Source organism: Pholis gunnellus (assembly GCF_910591455.1).
Source record: "Pholis gunnellus genome assembly, chromosome: 17".
Taxonomy (NCBI): Eukaryota; Metazoa; Chordata; class Actinopteri; order Perciformes; family Pholidae; genus Pholis; species Pholis gunnellus.
In genome coordinates, this window is record NC_136544.1 from 463287 (window position 1) to 489429 (window position 26143).

At 40.1% G+C, this 26143-nt stretch overlaps 1 protein-coding gene across 1 annotated transcript; it reads left to right on the plus strand.

Annotated features, from left to right (window-relative positions):
• Window positions 1-349: 349 nt before the first annotated feature.
• On the plus strand, window positions 350-25852 carry LOC306709191 (ornithine decarboxylase-like; the record flags this gene model as incomplete). Its single annotated transcript, XM_079177254.1, has 11 exons — window positions 350-353; window positions 3936-4257; window positions 4354-4412; window positions 20137-20273; window positions 20407-20580; window positions 20677-20849; window positions 20940-21156; window positions 22124-22207; window positions 22469-22631; window positions 24398-24519; window positions 25616-25852. 11 exons carry the CDS (start codon window positions 350-352, stop codon window positions 25850-25852), a joined length of 1692 nt encoding a protein of 563 aa, XP_079033380.1.
• Between the last annotated feature and the right edge of the window lie 291 nt (window positions 25853-26143).

The window sequence follows — 26143 nt, forward strand, 5'->3', positions numbered from 1 at the left end:
GAAGACTATTAGAAAATTACTCTACTTCTCTCTTGATTTCAGTAAACATTGTGAACATGAGATTTTGGTCTCAACCGCAAGTTATAATTATTCTGCAATAAAGAAATCTCTTTCTTGTTCTTATCATTATAATAATAATAATTATTATTATTGTCTAAGCCTGACTCAAAATCTCTTCAAAAAACAGTGAAACAGGTCAGTCAAGCTTTAATGTCAATGTTTTTTGTCACGCCTATGCAACAGGATAAGGTGTAACCTTTCCATATCTCAGTTTGTTGTCCGACTGTACACATCGCAAGCTCGTCACACTCTAAACTCTTGTTCTCTACCTTTTGTGGAAACTGAAAATATGGGTAAGTTTGAGCTACTATATTCTCTTATACTTTTCTTTCTCGGCTTTATTATTGAAATTGTTGTCTGTGATGTATTCTACTTACACAAATAAATAAGTACATTATTTTTGCCCTTGAAGATTTATTGTTTCTTTCCTATTTGTGAAAATGTGATGGGAAATTGATTTAAGCGTTGTAAAATATATATTTTGTACTGTATATTTTAACACAGATCTAGAAATCGAGATTGGGTGTTAGATGGAAGAAATAAAGGAAAGACTTTAAAAGCAGTTCCTGTTTGCAATGTACTCATGGATGTAAAGAAAGCTCTCACTGGATTACTTTGATACCAAAGAAAACTGAAAACCATGATTAGCTGGCAGATTTCTGAACCTTTATTCACGCTGGACATTATTACACCACATATTTATATAAATTACTCTTTCCTGTTAAGTAGATTTCAACAGTGAATTTGAATTTGAAGCTGAACTACAATGACAAATACTGTTTGTTGTCTAACCTAGACTTACTAACCTGGCTGAGACAGGAGGCCCAGCTGAAGAAGATGATCCTGGTTGTTGTCTTTCTAGCCTTGTTCCTGGATAATATGCTACTGTCAGTGGTTGGTAGGTTCAGACATACAGCCTGTTGTGGAATAAATCTCAACACTTAACCAACCCAATGGTGGAATGTGGCTAAGTATACCTACAGTACCCCTTGTGCATTTCTTTAAAAATGATTTTCTCATGTCCTTAGTAGACAAGAATGTCCGTGTCAAAAAATGCTAACAAACAATATGTATGAATTTAATTTTCCGTTACGTAAAATCTTTAATCATCATCAAAATTCATTAGTTTTCAGAAATGTAACCTTTTAATTCCAGCTTGTTTACACAAACACTTAATAAATGCTTTGTAAGGCATAGATAGTCCTCACTTTAGATGAGGTCAAACAAAATACTTAACGACTAGTAACTACCTGAATTAATCATGAATTTCAGTATCAATATGCGTTTATAAAGCATAAATTAACATAGTCCCTAACCAATAGTGCATATCTAAATCATTATATATATATAAATGCATGCATAATGTACATCTAAATAAGTTCTTAATAATTTACTTACACTTTATAAATGATGTTTTTAATCACCTCCAACTCCTTAATAATTGGTTTGTAATATTTTTAGTACTTAATTTACAAATGGGGAATCCATCATTTATAAAGTATGAAAACACAATCATGAAACATAATAGACAAGCTTATTAATCAAGAATAAAACATTTACAACTGATATAAATTGTATACTAATGAGTGTTAATGTAGGAACAATGCTTTATAAATGATGAGTTTACTCATACTTAACTAATGCTTCATAGTGTGTAGTTATTATAAAGTGTTACCAAATACGGTATATATTAGTTTTAATTTCCACTTTCACTGAGCTATCATTGTTTTGAATCACTGATCAGATCAGCATAAAACATAATGTTATAACTTTTAGAGATGCCCCCGATTGTTTTTATGACGGCGATATCAAATGCCAATTGTCGATGAGCCATTATAGTATCAGTGAGGATATGCGGTGATAAAAATATAATATAATATAATGGTATAACACCAACTAGGACCATTTATCTGCATGAATACTATTATTGATACTTTTACATTTTGCTAATAATACAAATATATTACTTTTACTTAAATTAAATATGTTTTTTAGTTTAGTTCATTTTATTTTGAAAGTCCGTTGCTCGCTGGCAGCGGTGGAGGAATGGAGACTACTGGACATCGCTGCGGTAAAGTCAGCAGACACTCAGATCTCCGTGCTCAACTCAGCAGACACTTACATGTTAGTGCACCTATATGCTGAAATTCACGGTAAACGCATTCAAACGGCACAGATCGGGAGCGAGCGAAGGACTTTGAAAGTTAGCGGAAAGATTAACGTGAGACAACATCCGGTTTCTTCAGACTAACATCCGGTTTTCAGAATAAGATGCCAACAAAGTATGAATTATATTCACATTAAGTATAAAACATGCTACCTGCATCTCGTGAGTTAAAGGGAAAATACATCTAAATTGTGCGTAAAGCGTATTTATTCTTTGATCGCTGGGTAACCATCATCACCTCGGAGTTACAGAATTATATTGATTAACAGTAGAGCTGCATTCACATGCTCTGACATTGAAACATTGTATTCCTGTTGCACAGAAGTGGAACACGTTTCACATACAGTCAGCACACTGAGCACAGACAGTGCAAGAAATATAACTGCTACTGTGTAAAGGGAATACTGCTGTTAAAAAGCACCTTATTTGTTTAAAGTGTGCAAACCAAATGTTATTGTTCATATAGCAGTACTTTTCAAATAAAAGTGCGCAGTACACTACTTTTGAATTCATTATTGAACTTTGCCATAACAATGCGATTAATCGCAAAACATCCATGCGATTAATCGAGATTACAAATGTTAATCGTTGCCCAGCACTACTACTAATTGCATAAAGGAAGAAAACACTTTATTTATAGCCTATTAAGTGCTGCAGAATAGATTTTTTTTTGTTGTCTTTTTTGGCTGCACAACTGGGAAAAGTTTTTTATATATATTTTGGATATAGAATATACTGTTACTGTATATTGGCATTTTAGCAGAACGTTTTTTATTCATTTATTTAATTATTTATTATTATTATTATTTATTTGGTGCAGAATACGGTTTTGTATACTGGTTTTATTACTGTTATTATGTTTAAATCAGTTCCAAGTTTCACAAATGTTAATATATTTTAATAAAGTGTGCCTGTTCAACATAAAAGTTTTTTTTATACGGCTGGGGGGGGGCTGGCAGTGTCTCTACCAATGCTGAGGCCAAACCTACGCCCTTGCTTATTCTTAATAATTTATATTATTTTGAAGCTTGCTATACCTGTAAATGTATGTAGAATAATGTGTTGATGGATAAAAGGGGACTTACCTACATAAACTCAACAATTTAATTAAAACTAGGGAAAACGGGTCATGGTCACCTTTCAAAAAACAGTACTGCACAAGAAAGGTGCCTGAGTGAAGATCTGCAACGACCAAAGTATTGTCAAACAGATTTCATTTAAACTCAAAAACAAGCGGCGGCGTTATACAAGCAGTGGGCTTGAAGTCGTTGTGTAATACACTTCATACAATAAACTCACCCAACTGTCACCCAACTGTAAAGCCCACTTAGCAGTGGCTGAGTGGCGGCGAGGTGCAGCAGTGTGTGCACTGGTAGTACCGTTAGCGGTTAGCCAACAGGTAGTGTTAATAAGGGGTGTTTTGAAAAAGTGCCAAAGTCACCAAAACCACGAGAGGTCCTTGAGCATGCAGCCATAACGCGGCCCCCAAATACTATGCAGTTTGCCACAGTAGAATGCAAGATTAGCCGTGGACAGACACGGAGGCGCACGAACGGACAATCAGACTCACACACACAACCGAATACAGAACCTCATCCAAGGTTTATGCCTGACAGAGATAACAACGCTGCATGTCATTTATTGGGAATGCTGCTGAAGGTATCAAACCGCGAGTTGAAGATTTTGTTGTGTATTTATTTGTTCACAGTACCCATCCTTCCAAGTTACCTGTACAGGATTGGCCAGACTCCCACCACCACTCCTGGGAACAGCACCGACTTAACAGTGAATCCTCCCGTCAACCAGTCACTGAATAATAGATCAGGGATTTTGAGCTCCACATCTGCACCTCCACACCAGACCCCAGCTCTCTCCGTTGAGTCTACCGAGGCCCAGAAATTCCCCAAGTCAAACTGCTCTTATGCAGATGCTCATCTGGATGAAGTCAACATCAAAGTAGGACTGCTGTTGGCCTCCAAGGCCACCATACAGCTCATCATTAACCCCTTCATGGGGCCACTTACTGACAGGTGAGTGACTTTGATCTGTGGGAAATAGGCCGACTTTTATCAAGCTCCAAAATACATGATTCTCTTTGCCCTACCTATGCACTGTATCTTTTACAGGATTGGATATCACATCCCAATGTGTGCTGGTTTCTGCATAATCTTCTTTGCGACTACCTGTAAGTATTGCACTAGAGTGCATTCAGACAACAGCTCTGCATGTAAAAAAAATGCAACACTGTGTGAACACTTCAAAGACCAAAATACTGCAGCAGTGATTTGTAAAACCCTGAGTAACAGTATTATAAACAGCTGTGCAGAGTTCTGGCGTGTTTTGGTTAAACTTGACTTCCTGGATTGTGTTTCATTGTCTCGTGGCTACGTGACATAACACGCCCCCACAAACACAGCAACTTGCTTTGTTGATGCCAGGTTTTTCCTCTATCTGAAGGTCCACTCTTGTGAGGTGTTTGGCCCACTTAGCATGATACTTCAGAACCAGTAACACTAGCTGACATTACTGGCAAAAATGTAGAACCAGTACCGTTAGCTAACGTTAATGAAAAAGCAACATTACTGACAGAGACTTATGACAGTAACGTTAGCTAACATTACTAGAAGTAAAGCATATTAAATACAATGCTGCTTATCAATGTAACAGGTCAAGAAGGTAAATAAACTTCTGATCTAGATATTTTGGGGGGCCTAGATGAAATTGACCCTGGACGTCTTGTATTTATTTTTGGAATGGATAGAAACATATGATTCTTTCTACAGAGTCAAAAATGTCAAAATCTAACACATTGTTTTTCCCACAAAGACAGAAACGTATTTCTTGGGTATTATCAATCTAATCTTCTCTTGTTCCTTGGAAGTGTTTGCCTTTTATTCTGAAATATTTGCTGGACAGTGAAAAATGGAGCTCAAGCGCAAGTTCAGTCAGGAAGACACTAATGGGTAATCTCTGTCTCTCCTCTCCTTGTAATTACTCTATCAGCTGATTGGGGGCGTGCACTTTTAACTGTCCAACCAGATGCGGCACAGTTTCCTTAAGCCAATCATATCTGTGCGGTCAACTTTAAAAGTGTTCTCTCTGCTGCTGTCAGTTGTCATTTCAGCTAAGCAGACGCGACCCTCCTCCACCCCAGTCACCTCCAGTCAGCATCACATCCATGCTCCTGATTCATCATCAGATTGGAGCAACTCCCTTCACCACCACCACCACCACCAGTGTCTGGACTCCAGGGGGGATTAGGCCTATTGGACCTCGGTATCCCTACCCTCGGTGATAGTACTTCATGATGGAGTCCAATCGCCAAAGACTTTGCACTTTTCATATTTGTATGTGTAATAAATCATTGTTAAACTATAAAACAAGTCTCTCCTGATTGAAATGCAGTGACTTGCACGACTCCATTAATTAAACATAGTACCGGCCTGTAGTCATGGATTATTATTATTTACAAAAGAGCATATGCTTCTCGACGGGTTTCTGTCTAAAATAAATACAAATAACATTCATAGTAAAATAAACATTTTATTATTGATGACCGTTCTGAAAGGTAAACTCAGTCTGAAGAAAGAAAGGGCTTAAGGCTTCAGCAATTAGAAGCCAGCTGCACACTTCTTGCGGCGGGCTACAGAAACGTGCTTGCGTGCCTCATCAAGGTCCGCGGCAGCACCAACTGTGGAGGACGTTGTGTTCGAGTAGCAGCACGGAGCATGGAAGGGTGCAGAGTCAAATCCCTGTTGACTATCAGTGTGGGCATTGGAATCCAGAAAGCTTGGGAAACAAGCTGTGAATTTCCAATTTTCTCCAAAACTCAAAATAATTGCACTTCTGAGCTTTTAAGTGTAACTTTGCCCCCAGGTATGAGCCTGAGTCAACCCACTGCATAATTTTTAAAAATACAAGAAGGTTGTCAAGGGGCTGAAACGTGAAAACATGCCTACTTCCACTTCTGACAGCCAGAGATTATGACAACTAGCTACAGTAAATTGGAAATAGCAAAATAGCATGGGGCACTGAATTTGATGGATTTACTGTTTATCAGACTCCAAATGAGACAAAAATATCTCCCCCGCGGTCCCTCCGCCTCACTCCCCTCACTGGAATTTGTTACACCCGGCTCCTGAGCCACAACAAAGGAGGGAGACGCACACCAGACCTGCAGTAACAATCTCACATTTATTTAAAACAAGTCAAAAGAACAACGCAACAACAGGTTGGTAGAGACCGAAAGAGACGCTGGCATCTGGGCAGGTGGGGTGAAATGCTGTAGGAACACAGGCCCAATTAGGGTGCTGGCACTTCAGCTCCACCCAGCCAAGGACCTACAACACACACAAGCACATACACACAGTACCAGGGCAGCGGGACCAAGGCCACAGGCCTGTGAGGCCGTCACACCTTGCAAATGCGTGGCTCTGTAAAGCCCTTTGAGATGACATACTGTGATTTACGTGGTAACGGGTTATTTGCTAAAAGCCCCCAAAAATGACAAACTTTCCTACGATGTCTGCAGAATGACAGATTTTCATTATTTTCTTCCACCTCGGGTTGAAATACCATGACATTTTAAACACTTTTTATCTGTACAATCAAATGATGCGTTGCGGAAATGAGGCAGTGTTTTTCAATAAACCACACATCTAGGATCTTGGTACTCAACAAATATAAAGTAGCACTTGAAATGGCATCTATCCAATCATATGTTACCACATATATTGACAAAACTAAAGAGATCTGTATTAAAAAACATGTACAAAACCAGAGAGTGGTAAACATTTTGGATTGGCAATATGAATACAATTCTACTCCAGTAAATGTGATTTTATATTTCAATGTAAATATACTGTATACCGTCATATAGTGAATGTTGGGAAAAATCACGAGGTACTTCACCACATTGATGCAATAATAATATTAAAATACATTATTGACAAAAAGCATTGATTGGCAACATGCCCACAAAGTTCTAATGCTGGGATAGCCTCCAGCTCAGACAGACGGAGCATTTACCAGCATGGCGGTCTGAATCATAGACACCTAATCGTGCTTCTACTGCATCGTTTAACTTTTTCATCGTAATTATCAATTTCTTTCATATGCCGAAGCGGGCGCTCCATTCGGCAGTGTGATGTATCAGTTTGTTGGCAAAATGGCTCCATTCCTGGTCCTGGCTGTCATTGCTGTGTTGGCTGGAGGTACTGTGGAATGTTGTACATAAGATGAAACATTTAATCCTCCTCAAAGAGAGTGAAACAGTTGCATGTGGTGTTGTCTGTCCATCAGATTGTCCTGTCTCCCTATCCACACAGGTTTACATGCCCTTATCTTTAAACCATCGCGTACACAAACAGAGGTACAGTGACATATTGATTCAAAGCAATACCACACCTGTGTTTTGAAAATCAAACATTGACCTCTTGAAAGGTCTGTGCACAACTTGTCAGTTAAATTGTATTTAAAAAAAAATACAATTTACATTTCACACCTTTTAAAAACATTTTTGATTGGATTGAAAAAATGAAAATGAATAGTTTCCATTGGCAACCCAAGTAAACATTGAACCATAGAAACGTGGACAATTATTCATAAGAAGGCAAAACAAAGGCCAAAGTAAAAAAATTGGTGAATAAACAAATACATTTTATTTAAAAAAAGATTCTGATGAGCCTTGTTAATGTAGTAGAAGTACCAGTACGTTGCTAATTTCATTTTAATTTGTCTTAAAAGCTATTAACTACAACGTTTATCATTAGTACTGTTACTTCTCTAAAAAGACGTTTTATGTTCCTATACAGATGGAAAAAGGGACTCCACTGCTGACTCTCCTGAAGGATCCGTACATTCTCATTGCTGCTGGTATTTTCAATTATAGAAATGGCCAATGGCTTACAAATAAAGCACAGTTTTTATGTCAACCAAGCCCCAAGGAAGAGCGCCAGGCTTTGAAGCAGATTTTACATACATCCGTCACGTGATGCCATTGGGCCCAAAAAGACTACTTCCCATAGACTTGCATTGGGAAATAGACTTCTGTGACTACTGTGGAGAATTTAAGAATTAAAAGCATTATTTAGTAGAATTTATAACACCCTTAGTGGTGAATAGAGGTGTTACAATAATAAAAGGTAAAATATGTTAGTCACAAAATATTTACTGAAGAATGAATTATGTTTGTAATATGTTTACATGAAGGATATTATATGTTACAATATATTGACATATTGAATGTATTGAAATCATGAATGCATAAACACTGGAGGATTAAACACTGTAAAGAATAGCCATCAGGGAAAGTTAAGGAATTCAAGGCGAGGCTTTTCAGAGACATCAAAGGGGACATCAAAGGGGACACAGAGGTGCTGGACAAATGACCAACAAAGGAGGAGGAGAACCGGAGACAACTGAAGGGAAGCAGACTGCCATAAAACAACAGAGAGGACTCCTGGGTAGGACCATGCGGCCCCAGGTCAGAGGTGATGTCAGAGGTGATGTCACAAGGAGCCCAGCCACTGAGATGAGCAGTGGATCGATGAAGGAGGCGTCAGAGCGATTGGAAGCCAATCACTGACCCCAGAAGACGGCCTTTGTGTTTTACGACAGATTTCGGACACTTTACGACCATCAAAGGACATAAAAGGACTGTTTGCGAGGGCGTGCGGCAGGCCATGGTAGTTCGCTTTGCAGGACCCGACTAGGTCGGGCCTGTGAGTGGAGTTGCACGTGGTCTCTGCTCTCGAGATGCATACTATCGATAGTGTATTATAGATTGTAATTGTCATCATCAGTTTACAGTTGTCATCGTTTAATTAAATACTGTTTTGAATTTGGACCGGATCGAGTTACTTTTTGATGCGCCTGCGCAGAAAGAAGTAAACACAGCAGCGGCCTTGCGATTCCTCCAGAAGCTTCAGCCTCAACACTACGCAGATCATTTTTTGGGGGTAAATCAACTTCCCAGTACCATCACATGAATAGCCCTTATTTAAATCATTAGGTCCTAAAAGTTATAAAATGTACTAATAGTCGAATCCAGAGTTATTTTCTTTCTTCCGTTAATGAGAAAGAGCCCGAGACTAGACCGAGGGCTGAGAGTATCCAGTTCTCTTCATACATGATGTCAACTGGTATATCTGAGCCTTCCATGCTCGTCTCTGCATCACAGACATGTATTGACTGTGCCTGGTTTCCCAATAGCAAACTCAGTGCTCCACTACTCCATAAGTGAGAGAATAGCTTGGTTTTGTCTTAAACTTGTCAGCGGTGTTTTCACAACTTGGTTCTGCTGCCACCAAAAAAGTTAAGCTAGGCTCATTAGCTTCCACTTTCTGAGCGACAAAATGGGTCTTCCCTAATGTCTTGTACCACTAACGGTCCATAACCATGTGGGCTGCATATTGACAGCTCCGGAGGCCTGAAGCTAATGAGTCATAGGAGTGACATAATAAATAATACATCTGTAAAAGAATAAGACATTTTGGTGAATTTCTGGAACTTCTTTCCGCAATATATATTCCCCAAAATGATTCAAAAGCACATTTTTCCAAATAAAGCGTTGTGATATAACCATAACATCATTGATGTGTGGAGTGGTTTTGGTGAGACTACACTGTTCAACAGTGACGTTATTTAATGTTTTCCAAAAACATTACGTTTTTCCAAAATAAATGTTAAAAGTTGTTGATCCTGGAAGTTTGAACTGAAGATACTTATCGGAATTTCAGGAGCAGGACCACTCTGAGGTTCTGAAGGGGTTCGCCTTGCCCGGGTGCTACAGCAGATTCCCTATCGAAGCTTCCCACAACTCATTCGAGCTACACGAAGCTCAAGACTCGCATCTCAATCCCGTTTACCTTCAATAAATCTGTTAAACGCTTCTATTTGAAGGTGTGAAGATGTTTCCAACTTATCCGAACTTGGGGCTTTGCACATGATGTCTTACACCATCCTCAGAATGTAGTTTGAACACCTCGTATCAAAACCACAATTATATTCCTCTTTATATTTCCACATTTACTTTCTTATTCTTTTACAGATTTATTCTTTGTTGTGGCTCTCCTATGACTCCATAGCGAGTGACGTTACCACAGTTTTGCACACGGCTACCGATGTTTCTGCAGTCATGGAAAGCGAGGAGTGAGCGGACGGATATTCACCAACACTGCTAGTTGCCACCAAATCCTACTGTCCCTTTAAAAAATATCAGTACACAATACTTCGGTTTGATAACAATAAAAGTAGGCGATGACATACTTGTGTTGCTCTGTGGAATGATATGAGGGTTGGGAGCATACTAAATGACATAATAATAAATATATTCCATTTGCTCTGCTTTCCAGGAGCCATATGTTTGACAACTCTGGTTATTGCCATAATAGAGGCAGCTCTTCCGATCTGGATGATGAAGACCATGTGTGCAAGCAAATGGCAGCTAGGTATTTGCATTGATGCTGCAAAGAGTTTATCAGGGTGTAGCTGAAGCTTTTCACCAATCATTTATCTGCAGCTGAAGATGAAGTCATGTATTAATACGCTATTTTCCTGTGAAGACGTTTGCTACGAAAACAATCTGTATCTTTGTGTCAGGGACAGTCTTCTTGACGGACAGCATATCCTACCTCATTGCATCCAACATCTTTGGTCACCTGTCGCAAAAATACAATGGAAGGTATGTTGACCTGAGTCTGAAAGCTAAGTGGCCTGTTAAGTTTCTTCATGATTTTGCTCCTAGATATACCTGTGATACTATGTTGTTAATCTCTTCTCACAGTTGGCTATGTGCTTGTATCGGAATGATCCTGGCGGGAATAATCACCATTTCTGTGAGTTGCATAGATTAAGTAAATGCTAACGCTTTAGATCAGATTTCTGGGGACCCTGTTTTAAAAAATGACAAACCATCGTGACCCAATTCACAGTAGGCCTTGTGTATAAATTGGAAGAGCAAATTTGTACGCATATGACCATTTTTACTGCCATCACCTCATATTATCTTGAATAGGTAAACCAAACATTTCATTTTTTCCCCTCTCATCAGTAGGCTACAATTATCAGAATAAGACTAACATTCAGGCTTCCCCAGGTGGCTTAAAGGTGTACTGCAGATATAAAATGTCCTGCACCCACCGTTGGGTCCTGACCCAGTCTTTAGGAATGACTGCTTTAGATTGCAGATCCCAAATGTGAGTACATTTCAATGACATTGAAATACCACCATGGGCACCTACTGGTACCTACAAGTGAATAAGTACAAGGAACACATTTACATTCTATTAGACTATTTTATAGGTACAGTTATAGAGGTACACCCTTCTTCCCTGTTTACCCTGATATTTTGCAACAAATAAAATGTACCCTGAAATGTACACATTTCATATTTGAAATATTTTCACATTGAAGGTATATCATTTTTAATTTAAAAAAATAGAAAAATAATTTAATTGCAATAACAACACAGTTTTCCTGTTTGAATAATAGTACAGAACTCCATAGTAATGAAATAGGTACCGTTCTGAACAGTATCATTTATTTCTTATTTGGGGAATGTTGAAACATTTGTCTAAGATCTTGTCAGGCTTCAATCCATGATTTACTTTAAATGTCTTTCTTTAAATTTCAGTTTGGATTTTCCAAGAACATCTATCATGTGCTTGTTATGAATGCAATTGTTGGCTTTTCAGTTGGTAAGTCATGCCTCACATTGGCTTTTTAACTAACTCATTACTTGTTGGTTGAAATAATGAATGATTATCTTGTTTCTATCAGGCACAGTGGACTCGTCAATAATGCCTCTCATGGGTAACTTGGTAGATCTGAGATATGTGCCGGTATATGGTACAGTTTATGCTATTGCTGATGTCGTAATCTGCATCGGATACTCCGTGGGTAAGCACAGTTGCCACACAGAATATTTATCGGACTCTGTCGTCCCCGCAAACTCAGAGATTTAGAGCTTCTTTTAAGTAACTTATGGTTTAACGGCCTTTAGAGGTGCTGATACGTGGAGTTTGTTAGCTTTGGACAACAAAGCCAGGCAAGCTGTGTCTCCATTTCAAGTACTTGTGCTAAGCTAGGCTAACCGTGTGTTGGTGGTAGCTTAGTATTTGCCGTACAGACATGAGAGTTGCATTGATCATCTCATCTTTCATTTCTCATCTTTCTCTGCAAGAAAGTTCAAAATGTTAAACTATTGCCTTTATAGAAATTAATAAGATTTGAGCTTTATAAATATGCCTTTATATTGAGATATTTGATCTTAAAACTCAGCCGAAATATGTCTGTCGGTCAGGTCAGCACTGGGGTTTAATAGACCATTTAATTTGGTCCGAACAACACAGGTTTATACCTTAAACAGTAAACTGCAGCTATGCTAATTGAGCAACAGCCCGACAAGCCTGACAGTTTGTTTCCTTTCTACCGAGGTGTTGAATATTGTCTCTTCTGTCCAAAGGTCCAACTATTGCAGGTCCTATAGTGGCATCGATTGGCTTCCCCTGGCTCATGGCCATAATTGGAACAGTAAATATAATCTTCGCTCCGCTCTGCATCTTCCTTTACAGTCCATCTCGGCAGGAGGAACATTTGGTGAGAGCTGGGAAGAAAAAAAAAACTGAAAAACACATTTGTTACAGCCCAGTCGCCAGTGAAGAAATATTGGCATTGTACGTTTCTGCAAACCAGTGATATTATATATATATACATATTCAATGTGGACATTATTACATTCGGTCAGAGACGGTGACGTAGTGCAACGAGACAAAGCAAGTGACATAGTTTATTGAGCGAACGTATTTGAAAGTTACGTGGTATAATAACGACTATAAGGAGTGAGAAAGTCCACTATGGGGGGGTCGAACAAACACAGGACTTTCACCCAGGAGACCGCTGTGTGTATCCTGTGTGAAACCAAAACTAAGCGTTCACTTAAGACTTAAGACTAAGCATTGTTGCGCTTACTAGGGGGTTATTTACAATAATTTTACAGCCGTTACGTTACATCGTTACCTTATTATTTGAACACAAACCATTTCTAACCCCAACCAAGCAATTCCGTTGCCTAAACCTAACCAATTGTTTCTCAATGCTAACGAGGTGGTGTTGTGCATCTCTGCAAGCGCGATACGAGGCTGATGAGAAACGTGTTCATGGTTCAGAAACGTCGACATTCATCATATCCGAGGTTTGGAGACGCATACAATGCCAACATTTTTTCCTGTGACTGGGTTGTTTCTTACACATACAACAGTGACAACTGCTAAAAAGAAGTAGATGTTGTACTTAATGCAATCGTTGTGTCTGAGAACTTGGAATCACACTGTATGCAGATCTAATTTCAAGTATTCTTACCATCTCCACGGTGTTGACCTGTATGGAAAACCACCATTACTTCCCTCTTCATGAGAAAGACCCACACTAGTGTTAAGGCCCTATTGATAACAGCATTGGCTCAACACTTTGGTGCAGTGAATGTCTTGACAACTATCAAATGGACTGACGATATATTTAAGAACTACACAGCCATGAGTCTGAAGCCCTTCACAACTAGTGGTGTACCGGATCACGGATCGATCCGTTATCGGTTCGGATCACCCCTCACGGTTCGGATCGCTTGTGAACCGCGGATCAATTGAGTATTTTTTTATATCAAAGTTTAATCATCATAGTGTGTAATAAAGTCGTAGGCCTGCTGCTGTTCCTTTTTAAGTAACACGTCCCCGAATATCAATGCAGAGTGTCAGTGAACAGATATAAAGCAGTAGTGTGTTCACGTGAACGGAGCAGGTCAGAAGCATTTAACGGTGAACGTCATGGCGAGCGGAGGAACTGCAGAAGCTCCCGGCGTCACTTAAATCGCAAGTTTGGGAGCATTTTGTCTTCCCTTTAACTTCTAATGACGGTATAAGGGTGGTGAACAAAACCGTTACAGTATGTAGGCGTTGTTTAAAGAGAAAGACATACGACAACGGCAATACATCGGACATGTCCACACAAAGCTCCACCATCCCGGTCTGTCAGCAACGGGTGACACCACAACAACGTATCATCGCGACAAACCGTTTGTGGCAGAATCAGACCAGGCTAAAGCTATTACAGCATATATTGGGGTCTTTATTGCTGCAGACATGAGGACATTCTCCAGTGTGAAAAACAAAGGATTTCTAAATCTGGTTAAAGTGCTCCAGGGCAACGAAGAGCTACGTGACTGTGACCGCTCACTTCATCACGGCGGAGATTCACATTCCGGTGCTGTAGACACGCCCCCTCTGTGAGAGTCACACAGACACAGGCGCTGTAGACACGCCCCCTCTGTGAGAGTCACACACACAGGCGCTGTAGACACGCCCCCTCTGTGAGAGTCACACACACAGGCGCTGTAGACACGCCCCCTCTGTGAGAGTCACACACACACAGGCGCTGTAGACACGCCCCCTCTGTGAGAGTCACACACACAGGCACTGTAGACACGCCCCCTCTGTGAGAGTCACACACACACAGGCGCTGTAGACACGCCCCCTCTGTGAGAGCCACACAGACACACACCTGGTGCAGGTGCTGACAGAAGCAGTAGAGAGGAAGCTAGACAGGCCCAACAGTAATATCCCAGTCACCACAGAAAGATCTACCCAGACAATGGAGATATTCTCATTTTCTTGAAAAGACCATTTCACAGTAATGGTAAACATTATTGTGTATTTAAATGACATAACCTGACAGGAAGTAAACATAGACCCAAGTTGTTGCAGAGCAGTTCAGTTCAGTTGAAACAGTGGAAGCCAGCTCCAGTCTGCCCCTGAAGAGGGTATCAACATACCTCATGTTGCACCTCAACTTAACAGAAATTAGTTTTATATATATTTGTTATTTGTTTCATTTTTTGTCTTCAATATTTTTGTTTTCATGTAAGACTATAGCCCAAAGTTCTTTTCTTTAAGTGTTCTTGAAGTTCTTTAATTAATAAATGGAAAGCAAAGTTATATTTGTCTCCTCCCCTTGTCTTTGCTGATCCGAAAAATGATGCGAACCGTGACTCAAGAACCGTGATCCGAACCGAACCGTGAGGTTTGTGATCCGTTGCACCACTATTCACAATACACCACCGTCCTAAATGACAATTTCTATCGATGCGTTGATCTGCTCTGCGATATTTGTATTTGGTAAGTGTTATTTTGCTAAAATTAAGTGTTTTGCCTATGAGTATTGTTGTGGAAAATATTCCTATACCCGCTTTGCGTGAGTCTTTTAATGCTGAAATACATAATACCAAAAACCAAGTTGTCATTTAAGTATTTATTCTCTGCGCAGAGAAGGTTCAATCATCACAACAGAATGCGTACAGTCTCAGTGAGGAAGAACCAAGATAAAAGTGAACAAGCTTTCTTTATACAGAATGAGCAAAGGTGGGGGCCGATGGCCAATGTTACAGACATTTGGTCTCAGACTGATAGCAACAACAATGAACAACAAACGGTCAGCAACCAAAGCAAGCGGCTCAAAGGCCTTGGTGGTGGAACATTGTCATACAACACAGTTAGTTATCTTTGTGAACAGGCAAGGGAGAACTCTTCTTCTGCACAACAGAGACATGGTGAAGTTCAACAAAGTTCAGAACAAAATGACTTCTGCCTAAATACCATATACTGAGTAGAAATATATACTAAGTAAGTAGAAATATATACTACGTGAAAAATTACCATTACAGTATCATGGGTGCTGATAGTTTCAAGGTCCCTTTTGTTATTATTATTATTTTGTTATTGATAGCACAACGACACAAGGACATCGTTAGCCTATCATCTTGCTGCTGTGTCTCTTAAATATGATTGTGGCCAAATCCCCACGTCCCCCCTAAACCCTCAAACCCTGAACCCTCAAGGACTTACTGACGTCACCTGGTGAGTGGTTGAGTGTGAGAGGCTGTGAGGGCTTGAGATGGTGTAAATAGGAATGGGACAGTACTTTGCTGCAACATATCACGTTACCATGAAAACTACAACAAATATGATGTATAATTGTGTGTATTTATTTTATACTTTGTACTCCCTGATTTAAACGTCTTCCAGGATCTTTACTCACAAGATGAGAAGTAACTTCATATAATCTATTTACTCGTTTTTGTCAAAACAGCTTCAATGACAAAATCAAATATTTGATGAATAAATGAATAAATATTCTGATTTCATGTTTATTTTTTGTTCCATCTTTAACCCTTAATGTTTCTGTGTGAATGTAATACTCCAGGCTGAACACACGTGAGCCGTCCTCTTTGTTTACCTTTTTTTTTTACGTCTCCATGGTCCACTGGTTACCCCGTGTTTAACGTCACATTGCTATGACTTGTGGGTAATTCCCTTAGGCTAAGTCAGCATACTATGCAGACTTATGGAAAGGGTTCATAAAGGGCTCAAAATGTCTGTGAGAGAGCCTCAAACACTCGATGATTTGACAACGGGACAGAACTAAACCCTCACGGACTTCACGGGAGCGTGCCTTAAAGTCCGTGAGTCTGTAAGGGGGGACATTGGGATTTGGCTTGTCTCTCTACCTTCAGTTCATTCAAGCTGCTGTTACGCAACCCTCCACCTCCCCATCTTCGCCCAATCTTCGCAGATTCATCAACCTCATCAGCCACCATCACCACCAGTGTCTGGACTCCACGGGGGGATTTATACTGTTGCCGCTCAGGGCAATCACAACTCGATCACAAATCTCCTCGTTGAGTTCAAGCGCCAAAGAATTTCTGTGTAACTCATTAACGCAGCATCTGTCATAATAAATGTTAACTACTAATCATTCACTTGTCTCTCCTGATTGAACTACAACCGGTGACGTCCCTTGTGACAGGATCACTGCTCCTGCGGCTCCTTGATATTATGCACATAAGTCAACAGAGTCAAGAGCCAGTCTCCCTCATCAACAGACAAGACACAGGACAAGTCTATCTCTACAAACTCTCGTCACAGCCTGTCAAGCACGCAGGCCGAACATGGCCCAAATTCTACAAACTATTAATTGTGTCGATTCGTTCCTCAAGGCACCAACGGAGGCCTCCAAACCTGATGGCTTTGCCCATCAAAGACTGTGACCCGTTATGAAATGTGATCAGTTGCCAACTATTTTACATTGATTGACAAACCTGTCAGGTGACACCTTTTGGTGTGTAATTGAGCTCAGGCACTCCCTGTAACACCTTTATTTATTTATTAATATTTGCTCTGTAAAACACACCTTTACTGAGCCCTTAAAGATCCGCGACTACGGACTTGTGAGTTGGGCTCCCAGAATAGTGAACAAAAATTCAGAATTATTTTCTTCAACAGAGCCCAGTAAGCATTATCTCATCTTTTATCCTTATTTAGACTAATTTTGTCTTCATTCGTACAAGTTTCATTGTACTTGATAAGTTACTGTTGATTTTGTCTTTTATCGAGCAAAGACTCATTTGGAAATTTGAAATGATCCTATTTCTCATTCTTTAATATCATTATCACTGAGCATTCATGTCAAGGTGATAACCTTTACGTGATTTTCTTTCATTTAACAATATGTAATCCAAGGTGCTTAGATTCTCACTGAATGTTAAAGATAAGTAAAAAAAAAAAGGTTTAACTTACTCTGTCCTGATCATTGTCAGAGTCAGCATTGGAAACAGGTTCTAAGTGCAGCTACTGTGAGTAGTGTGCAGTGAATGGTGTTTAATGTTCGACCATATGGATCTGGAAGTGCCGGGTATTCCAAGTAAAAATGTATTAATAATGGCAGCTTTTTAGTTTTTTGGGGGCTTAAGCTTTTCGTGGGATTTTGCTCTTGAGGCCTGCTTAGGTTTTGACCGTTTTGAGGTTTTTGACATTTTGCATTTTTGTAACCTTTAATCTTCATTTTAGTGTAAAAAACAAATATAAACTGTTTTGTTATTTTGTGCATTTCGGTCAAAACCCGGTCTTGCTCATCTTACACATCTGCTACGTAGTGGTAAGGGCTCGGAGATTGCAGATTTGGTCCTCTATTTTTATTTGATGTGCACCTATGCGCCCCAAAGTTTTACAAGGCAGATCGTGTGGGATTGTCGGTAGAGATGGGAAAGGGGGCTTGCGTCACAGGACAACTCAAGACTGTTGCATGGTTATAGAGTTGGTTAAATGAGGGTTGTGGTTCGATGAGCGCACAGAGGCTGTGACGTCATACATCAGCTTCTCTGAAGACAGATGTGTTCCAAACAAGCACCAGGGTGAGTTATAAACTCTACATATATACTCTGTAAAACCTTTGATTTAGGGTTAGACCTCTGAACCATCCGTGGGGAAAGAAGTCTATTCCACCACAAATTGGCAACGAGGAAGGTAATCTGGACTCCGTTGGACAACAGAAGCATTTCCTCCCAGATGGTGAGATTCTATCCTTAGATGAGGTTCAAGATTGCCGTTCCGATCCTGGAATTGAAAAAAAAAACAATCCCACCCGGTGAGAAATCATTTTGTGATGTAACAGACACTTTAAAGTGGTAAACCGGTATTTTAGGATTCAAGCTTCGTAAGGGTGTTGGACAGATGTGTCCTGGTTAACTTGTAATATTTAAAGACAGAGTTGGTGTATCCTTTCACGTTGAACTAAGTCCCCCCCTACCAAATGCTGATTTAGAACTGTTATTGTTTGCGCAGCTAACAACGCAGCGAGCACCTCAGTAGCGTGCTAAGCTACCAACGAGCACATCTGAGACAGTGATGTAGCCGATCACATCACTCATTATGTGTGGCTATGGAGAGAGAGGAGGGTAGCAGGCTGAGTTTCCCAAACTGCAAAGCTGTCATACAGAAGTCAGTGTGATAGGAGGTAAAATCATAAGTTCAAAGATGACGCCACCTAAGTAACGGCAAAGGAAGGCGGATCTCCAGCACCATGGCACCTATTCCGCAGCCAGGGATGGTGTGGTCTAAGAAGTTCCATGTGTTTTCTGTTCTTCTTTGCAGTAATATTTGTGTTTCCTATCATGTTGATGCATGAGAAACCATGGCAACCAAAATACATACAACCAAATGCAACCAATTATCGTGACTCAGAAAACCAGCAAAACCAAAACCAGAAACCATCAGATTAAAGAAACAGTGAATGTCATGTGGTATGAATATGCTAAGTTCACAGTCCGGCAACACACCAAATACTAATGTGTGACTTGCTTAAAAACACGACTGCAGCCCATGCTTGTAGAGGTAGAACACACATCAGAAGACTGTGCATTCCCTAGCTTGCTACAACATGGAGTTGCTGACAACTCAAAAACAACTAACCTTGAGATGTAACTTTTATCGCTTTACCCTGAACAAAGGCAGAACTCACCAAACCCAAACAACAAATGTATCTCATGTCTGACTAGTGTCATCCTAACCTCACATCTAACCCTCTTCAGCGCCATCCGGAAAAAGGACGGCTGCGGGGGGGGGGTGCAGACGAGATAATGTGCTCCAGTTTGTGTGAAGCATATATACTCTGTAAAACCTTTGACTTGATTAGACCTCTGAACCGTCCGTTAGGAAAGAGCTCTATCTGTTCAGCTGAATTATTCCAACTGTCTGTTCAACGTAATACTTAAAGGCATTTGGCAGCTTTCTCATCACGTTTATTTCCCACAGGGAAATTAATAGGTCTGTCTCAGGATTGCTACGATAACACTAACTTTTCCGGGGTGGAACATATGGAGGCGCATATCGGTCATGGTAAGATGTTTAATCTGTGATGATAATCTTCATATGTGCCTACAGTTTGGGCTTTTGACTACAGTATTAGCATGGCATAATATGTTGACAAACAGCTACAAATAAAGACAAAGCTGCTTTCTATTGTGATCCAGCCTTATCTTAATATTTATGAATTATTTGTATGCTTTTGTCTTTTCCTGCTAGTTATCCCAGCACCAGTAACTACGAAGGGATCAGTTGTGCATGTTTTGTCCCCTGAGAACTGTGGCATTGACATTTTAGACGATGGAAGGACCAGCAGAGACTTCCTAGACAGTAAAATAAAGGAGCGTGGTTCAGCGGTGAGTATCAGAGACATCATGTCATCTAAGTTTTCCTAACGATGAATCTCTGTGTAATTGTGTCCATGTATCGTGTGATAGTTGAGGTTTCTTGAGATGTGAACTAAATGTTGACTTTTCTCTATTCGTTCAGGACAATGAAGAGCCATTCTATGTGGCAAATCTGGAGAGTATATTTGAAAGGCACCTCAGGTGGCGTACAAACTTACCTCGAGTCAAGCCTTTCTATGCAGTGAAGTGCAACAGCGATGCATCAGTTTTGAGGATGATGAGTGCTCTGGACACAGGTTTCGACTGTGCTAGCAAGGTACCGATGAAGTATTTCAGAGAGAATCCAGCTCTGTGTTTTCTTTGTTGTGGAAAAGCAGTTTGCTCATTTGAAACACGCTTTGGTCGATAACAGGGCGAGATCCAGCTGATGCTGTCCCTCGGAGTGACACCTGACAAAATCATTTACGCACACACAACCAAACCACTGTCGCATATCAAATATGCCCGTACGAATGGAGTCGATATGATGACTTTTGATAACGAGGAAGAACTCCTAAAAATATCTCTTAGTCACGCCAAAGCCAAGTGAGTGAACAACTACTGATATTTGTTGCTCCTTTGTTTAGTTGATTATTGTTAGCTCACCGATTAATACTTTTGAATCACTCTTTCCAGATTGGTACTCCGCATCGCAGTGGATGACTCTGCATCCAAGATAAAACTCAGTTCAAAGTTTGGTGCCAGACTGGAGTCAGTTGGTAAGCTGCTGGGACGTGCTGGAGAGCTTGGCTTGGAGGTCATTGGGGTCAGCTTTCATGTGGGCAGCGGGTGCACCGGAAGTTTGGCGTTCAAGCAGGCCATCGCAGACGCCCGACGTGTCTTTGACATGGGGGTAAGTCATCGTCATAGCAATAGAACATTATAAAACTACAGTTACATTCACATAGAGGTAGAGCCATTTATCAGGTCTGTTGCGATGCATTAAAATAGGAATGAAAACGATCTCAACAAAGCAGTGTTGGCCAGACAAAATCTGAGTATGAGTCTGATTGTCAATACAAGAGACAGCACTGTTTCAACGGGGCTGCTCATGGGCCATCAGATCAGACAGCTGTTGTAGCTTGTTGAGTGTTTGCAAGATATTTAAAAGGTAACCAAACCTTCTAACAAAATACTATTGAATTTGTACATGTAGATGTAATGTAAATGTTTTTTTAAGGGAAAAAAAGCTGAATTAAACATTTACAATACAAATTACAAAATCACATTTTTGATAGATTTTGATAGTCCTCTGTTTTGGTCCATTTTCTTTAGTTAGAACTTTATTCTGTCCAACTGCACGTTGTCCCGAAAACAAATGCTCAGTGTTCTGAAGGCCCATTGCTCCAAAAGTACACACCCAACTGCATCGAACAGAAGCACATGGTCAATTATTATGTAGATTGACGGCGAAGGCATATGACCCGCTCTATTGCCTCTGGTTATCCTACCCTGATATTCTAAACCTAACCAACCCAACCAACAAAGGCAACGAGTAATCAGAGGAAGAGTACAATGGTACAATCATGCCTTTGATGGCAGGAAAAAAGGATATGGGCATTCTGCATAATAATTACCCATGTGCTTCTGTTCGATGCAGTTGGGTGTGTACTTTTGGAGCAATGGGCAGTGGGCCTCAGAAACAATGGTCATTTGTTTTTGGGACAACAGATTTTGGACAAATGGGCTTTTCGGACTGTTGGGTTTTTCTTAATAATGGGCCGTCGGAACAATGGGCAGTCCCCTGGACGGTGCGTCCAAACTTGTAAAACCTTTATAAATCGTGCCTTATTAGACAGTTGTACTGATGTGTTTTTCAGAATTTGTTGGGCCTCCAGATGAGTCTCTTGGATATTGGTGGCGGGTTCTCTGGGAGAGAGGACTGTCAAGTCCCATTTGAAGAGGTAAAAGAAAGAAAATATTCAGTGTTAGTGTTAATTATGTAAACTATTCTCTCAATACGTGTCTGGATTTCCGTCCAATTACATGGCTCGTACTTCATAGAAACACATGCAGAAACCTTACCTGTGTTGCCTGTAATGCCAGCCATAATGGTTACTGTAGGTCACTTTGTAATAAAGTATCAGATAGAAGGTGAATGGAGGCCAATAGAGGTGTAATACCTGTGAAATATGCTATTAACCCATCATGATTTCCTCCCCTAGTTTTCAGAAGTTATTAACGGAGCACTGGAGGAATTCTTCCAGCCTGACAGTGGGGTGCAGATTATTGCAGAACCAGGCCGCTACTACGTGGATTCAGCCTTCACACTTGCAGCGAACGTCATTGCCAAAAGAGTAATTGCAGATGATATTGATGAACATAATGGTAATGTATAGAAATATCGCTCTGAATATTGAGTATTCAGTATTAAAACCTCTTGAACCCTAGGCCTATTTTTAGCCCTGTGCTCGAAAATGTCCTACCCTTACGCAAAGGGGCTTATCTCGCTAACTACAAGGTCTATTTAAATAATTGAAATGGCAAAATAACACAAATAAATGTGAGCTTTGTTAATATGTGTACATATCATTGTATATGTTACTGGTAAATGCTGAAACGAATGTTACACACAGCTCAAATTGAAAACTTTCAGGTTCGTTTTTTTTTTTGTGCCTAAAAAGCACTTTTATTCATTTTAAATGATGCACAGACCTAAACTCTCCCAAATCATATCACAATATGTCAGCAGTCCTTTTAAAAAAAGAATTGGCTTTGATAGAGTGAAGTATGCCTGAGAAATCAATGCCGGTGTACAGGTCAGCTGAGGTCAGCCAACGTCAATTCTGATTTTGGAAGCAGCCGATATCGCTGTGTTATTGTACTTTTAAATACTATCTAACTTTATATTTCATTTCTTTTATCACTAATAGTGTTCAATCTATCTAATACAGAAGTTTGGCATCATTTTGAGAGCCTGTGCCATATGAAAACTTGTAAAATATGGCACATTTTTGTCAGAATTTCAGTTTTACGTGATTTATTTGAACCTAACACAGCCTGTGATTGGCCGATTTGCGCAATTCCCACAGATTTGAACCCAGAAGACTCTGGGCAGTGCAGTCATTCGTTCTTTGAGTTGTTTACAGAAATTTAAGCCAATAAAATAATCGAAAACTGTGATCCGCCCCCATGGGTCAAACCCATTATTATAATTATTACTCATTTGTCATAGAAGCTCGTCAGAGACTCAGTTTTTTTACCAGCACAGCAGAGAGACGGGTGCGAAATGCCGGCACAGATAAAAAAAAATGTTTTCTTCGATTTTCATCCAGGAAACATCTAAAAGGTACGGAGCGTTTCAATGTTTATGATGATGGGCTGAGTTGATATCTGTGGCAGATCAATAGTAACTTTATAACGGTTTAAAGTAGAATAATTTGGAGGCGATAGTTCGATGCAGTGTGTTCTCCTCGTGCTCCTGGATATGAAGTGTGTGTGTGAAAGTGCCGTAGGTCGCGGCTGGGATCGATAACGGAGAACATTGCTCGCCTTCTCCTGGAGAGAAATAGGTGAAATTGTGGTATTACTTGTGGTATCTTGAAGTACTTTGTGTATATATATGTTTTTGAGTGATTAAAATAGGTTACATGGTCCATTTGATCAGAATCTCTTCGTCATGTACGTTTTTGAAATATTTTTAAATATCATTTCATTCGTTCTCAAAAGTGATTTGTACTACATGTGTACACTCTTCGCCCCCCCTCTAAAACTCTCACTCTCGGGTGCAAGACGTTTTAACACAGAATTATACAATGTGTGATTGTATTTAAATGTGTCCTGATGAAAAACAAAACAAAATGTTTAGGTGACAGCTATCAGATGAGTCTGATTGCACCACATGGCAATGCACCACTACATCAAGAAGCATCTTCAGGAGACGTCCATGCTAAGCCTCAGAGTGGGTGCAGTGACTTGCAGGGTTATGAATACTCATTTTGTGCAGACCCACAGATACCTGGTTGCATGTGGTGGAAGGACAGAAAAGCACAATTTTTATTATAATTTTTCTATTATTTCCAACATCATTGTAAAGTCCTGCATAGTTGCCATTTTATTGACTTTAATTATTTTGCTTGTATTTTTTTTTTCAGATGGTAAGGACAACTGCCCTGACAGAACAATGATGTACTACCTTAATGATGGAGTGTATGGCTCCCTGAGTTGCCTTATCAATGATGCTGCCCACACCAAGGTTGAACCATACCTCAACAGGGTGAATATCAACCCCATCGCCACATAAGAACATCAATATTGGACGATTTTTCAAAACACTAGATTAGGATTTGTATGTCCAATGCCAATGATTTAAAATCCTTGCGTTCCACAGTATCTGAGCAAGCTAAACATTGTGGTTGTGTAAATAATCCGTGGTTAGGCAAGTAACACACTTTGTTATGGCAAGGGAAAGATTGTGGTTATGGTTGATAGAAAGGCAAACATTAATTGTAGGTCTGTGACAGACAGTCTGCAACCTCCACATGCTTATTGTCTGCCTAAAGAGGACACTACTTCAGTGCATGCATTAGGACTGAGCACTGGCGTTGGACATAAATCTTGAGTTGTGGAATTATTCCATACGAACATAATTGCTTGGGATACTTGGTTGTATATTAATGACCAAACCTGATATCATCTTCGCACACAGTAACTAAGAATTGTTTGTTAAAAAAAGATGTGGCAACCTCTGCTTCTGAAAAGTGAAGCCAATGCGGAGGTGTCGGAAACTTGCATTCTTTCCACTGACCATCAGGGGGCGACTCCTCTGGTTGCCAAAAGACGTCTGGTTGTATAGAAGTCTATGAGAAAATGACTCTACTTCTCACTCGATTTATTACCTCAGTAAACATTGTAAACTTGAGTTTATGGTCTCAATCTTTAGTTTCAAGTCTTCTTCAATACATCATGATGTTCATTTAGTAAATTATGGTCCATTTAGAGTCAAGCAGGGTATTTTTTAGGGCGGGCTACCTTGTGATTTTCAGGTCCCTACCAGAGCCGTATACGGCTTCTCTTCGTCACTCCCCCGCAGTCAAAACATGGTCACTTTCATTCATGAGTTGCAAAAAAACCCAAGATGGCAACAGACGTAATCCAAAATGGCGACTGCCAAAACGCCAAACTCAAGGCTTCAAAACAAACCAATGGCTGATGTCACAAGGGCTACGTACACTTGTCTTTGGTTGAACAACATCTTGAAGGCTGTCATTCACCAATCTGATCCGAGAAAACTGCAAAACAAGATAAGATTTTAAGGAAAAGATAACCAGTGTGATGTGGATTTTATATTTCAATGTTTGTGTTGTACGCAGGTTGTTGAGAGCAGCGAGCAGAGATACCGGTCTGTTATCTGGGGTCCAACCTGCGACAGCTTTGACAAAGTAACCGACAGCTGCTGGATTCCTGAGCTGCATGTGGGGGACTGGCTTCTCATCGACAACATGGGTGCTTACTCCATTTGTTTATCCACCGACTTCAACGGCTTTGAAAGAGCACACATTTACCCTGTTGTGACAGCTGAGACATGGCACACCTTAAACCTTTCTTAAACCTTGTTAGCTCAATGTATGTGCGTGCATACGTCGGTCCACATGCAAACAGAATCATGTGCCTGGCCGTACCGCCACGACTTAAATAAATTCAACATTTTGCAGTTGATGGTAGTAAGTTAGGGTTAAGGGTTAACTGTGAGTGAGCAGGATCTTGTATCTTTTGCAGACCCAGAATAAATTGTTGCAAAGTGGTCATGTCTTAGCCTGGTTTCGCCAAGTATATTCAGTTATTTTATTTTTTTGGACATTATCTCATTTTTGAACTTCCCCAAATTGGAACTGCTGAGG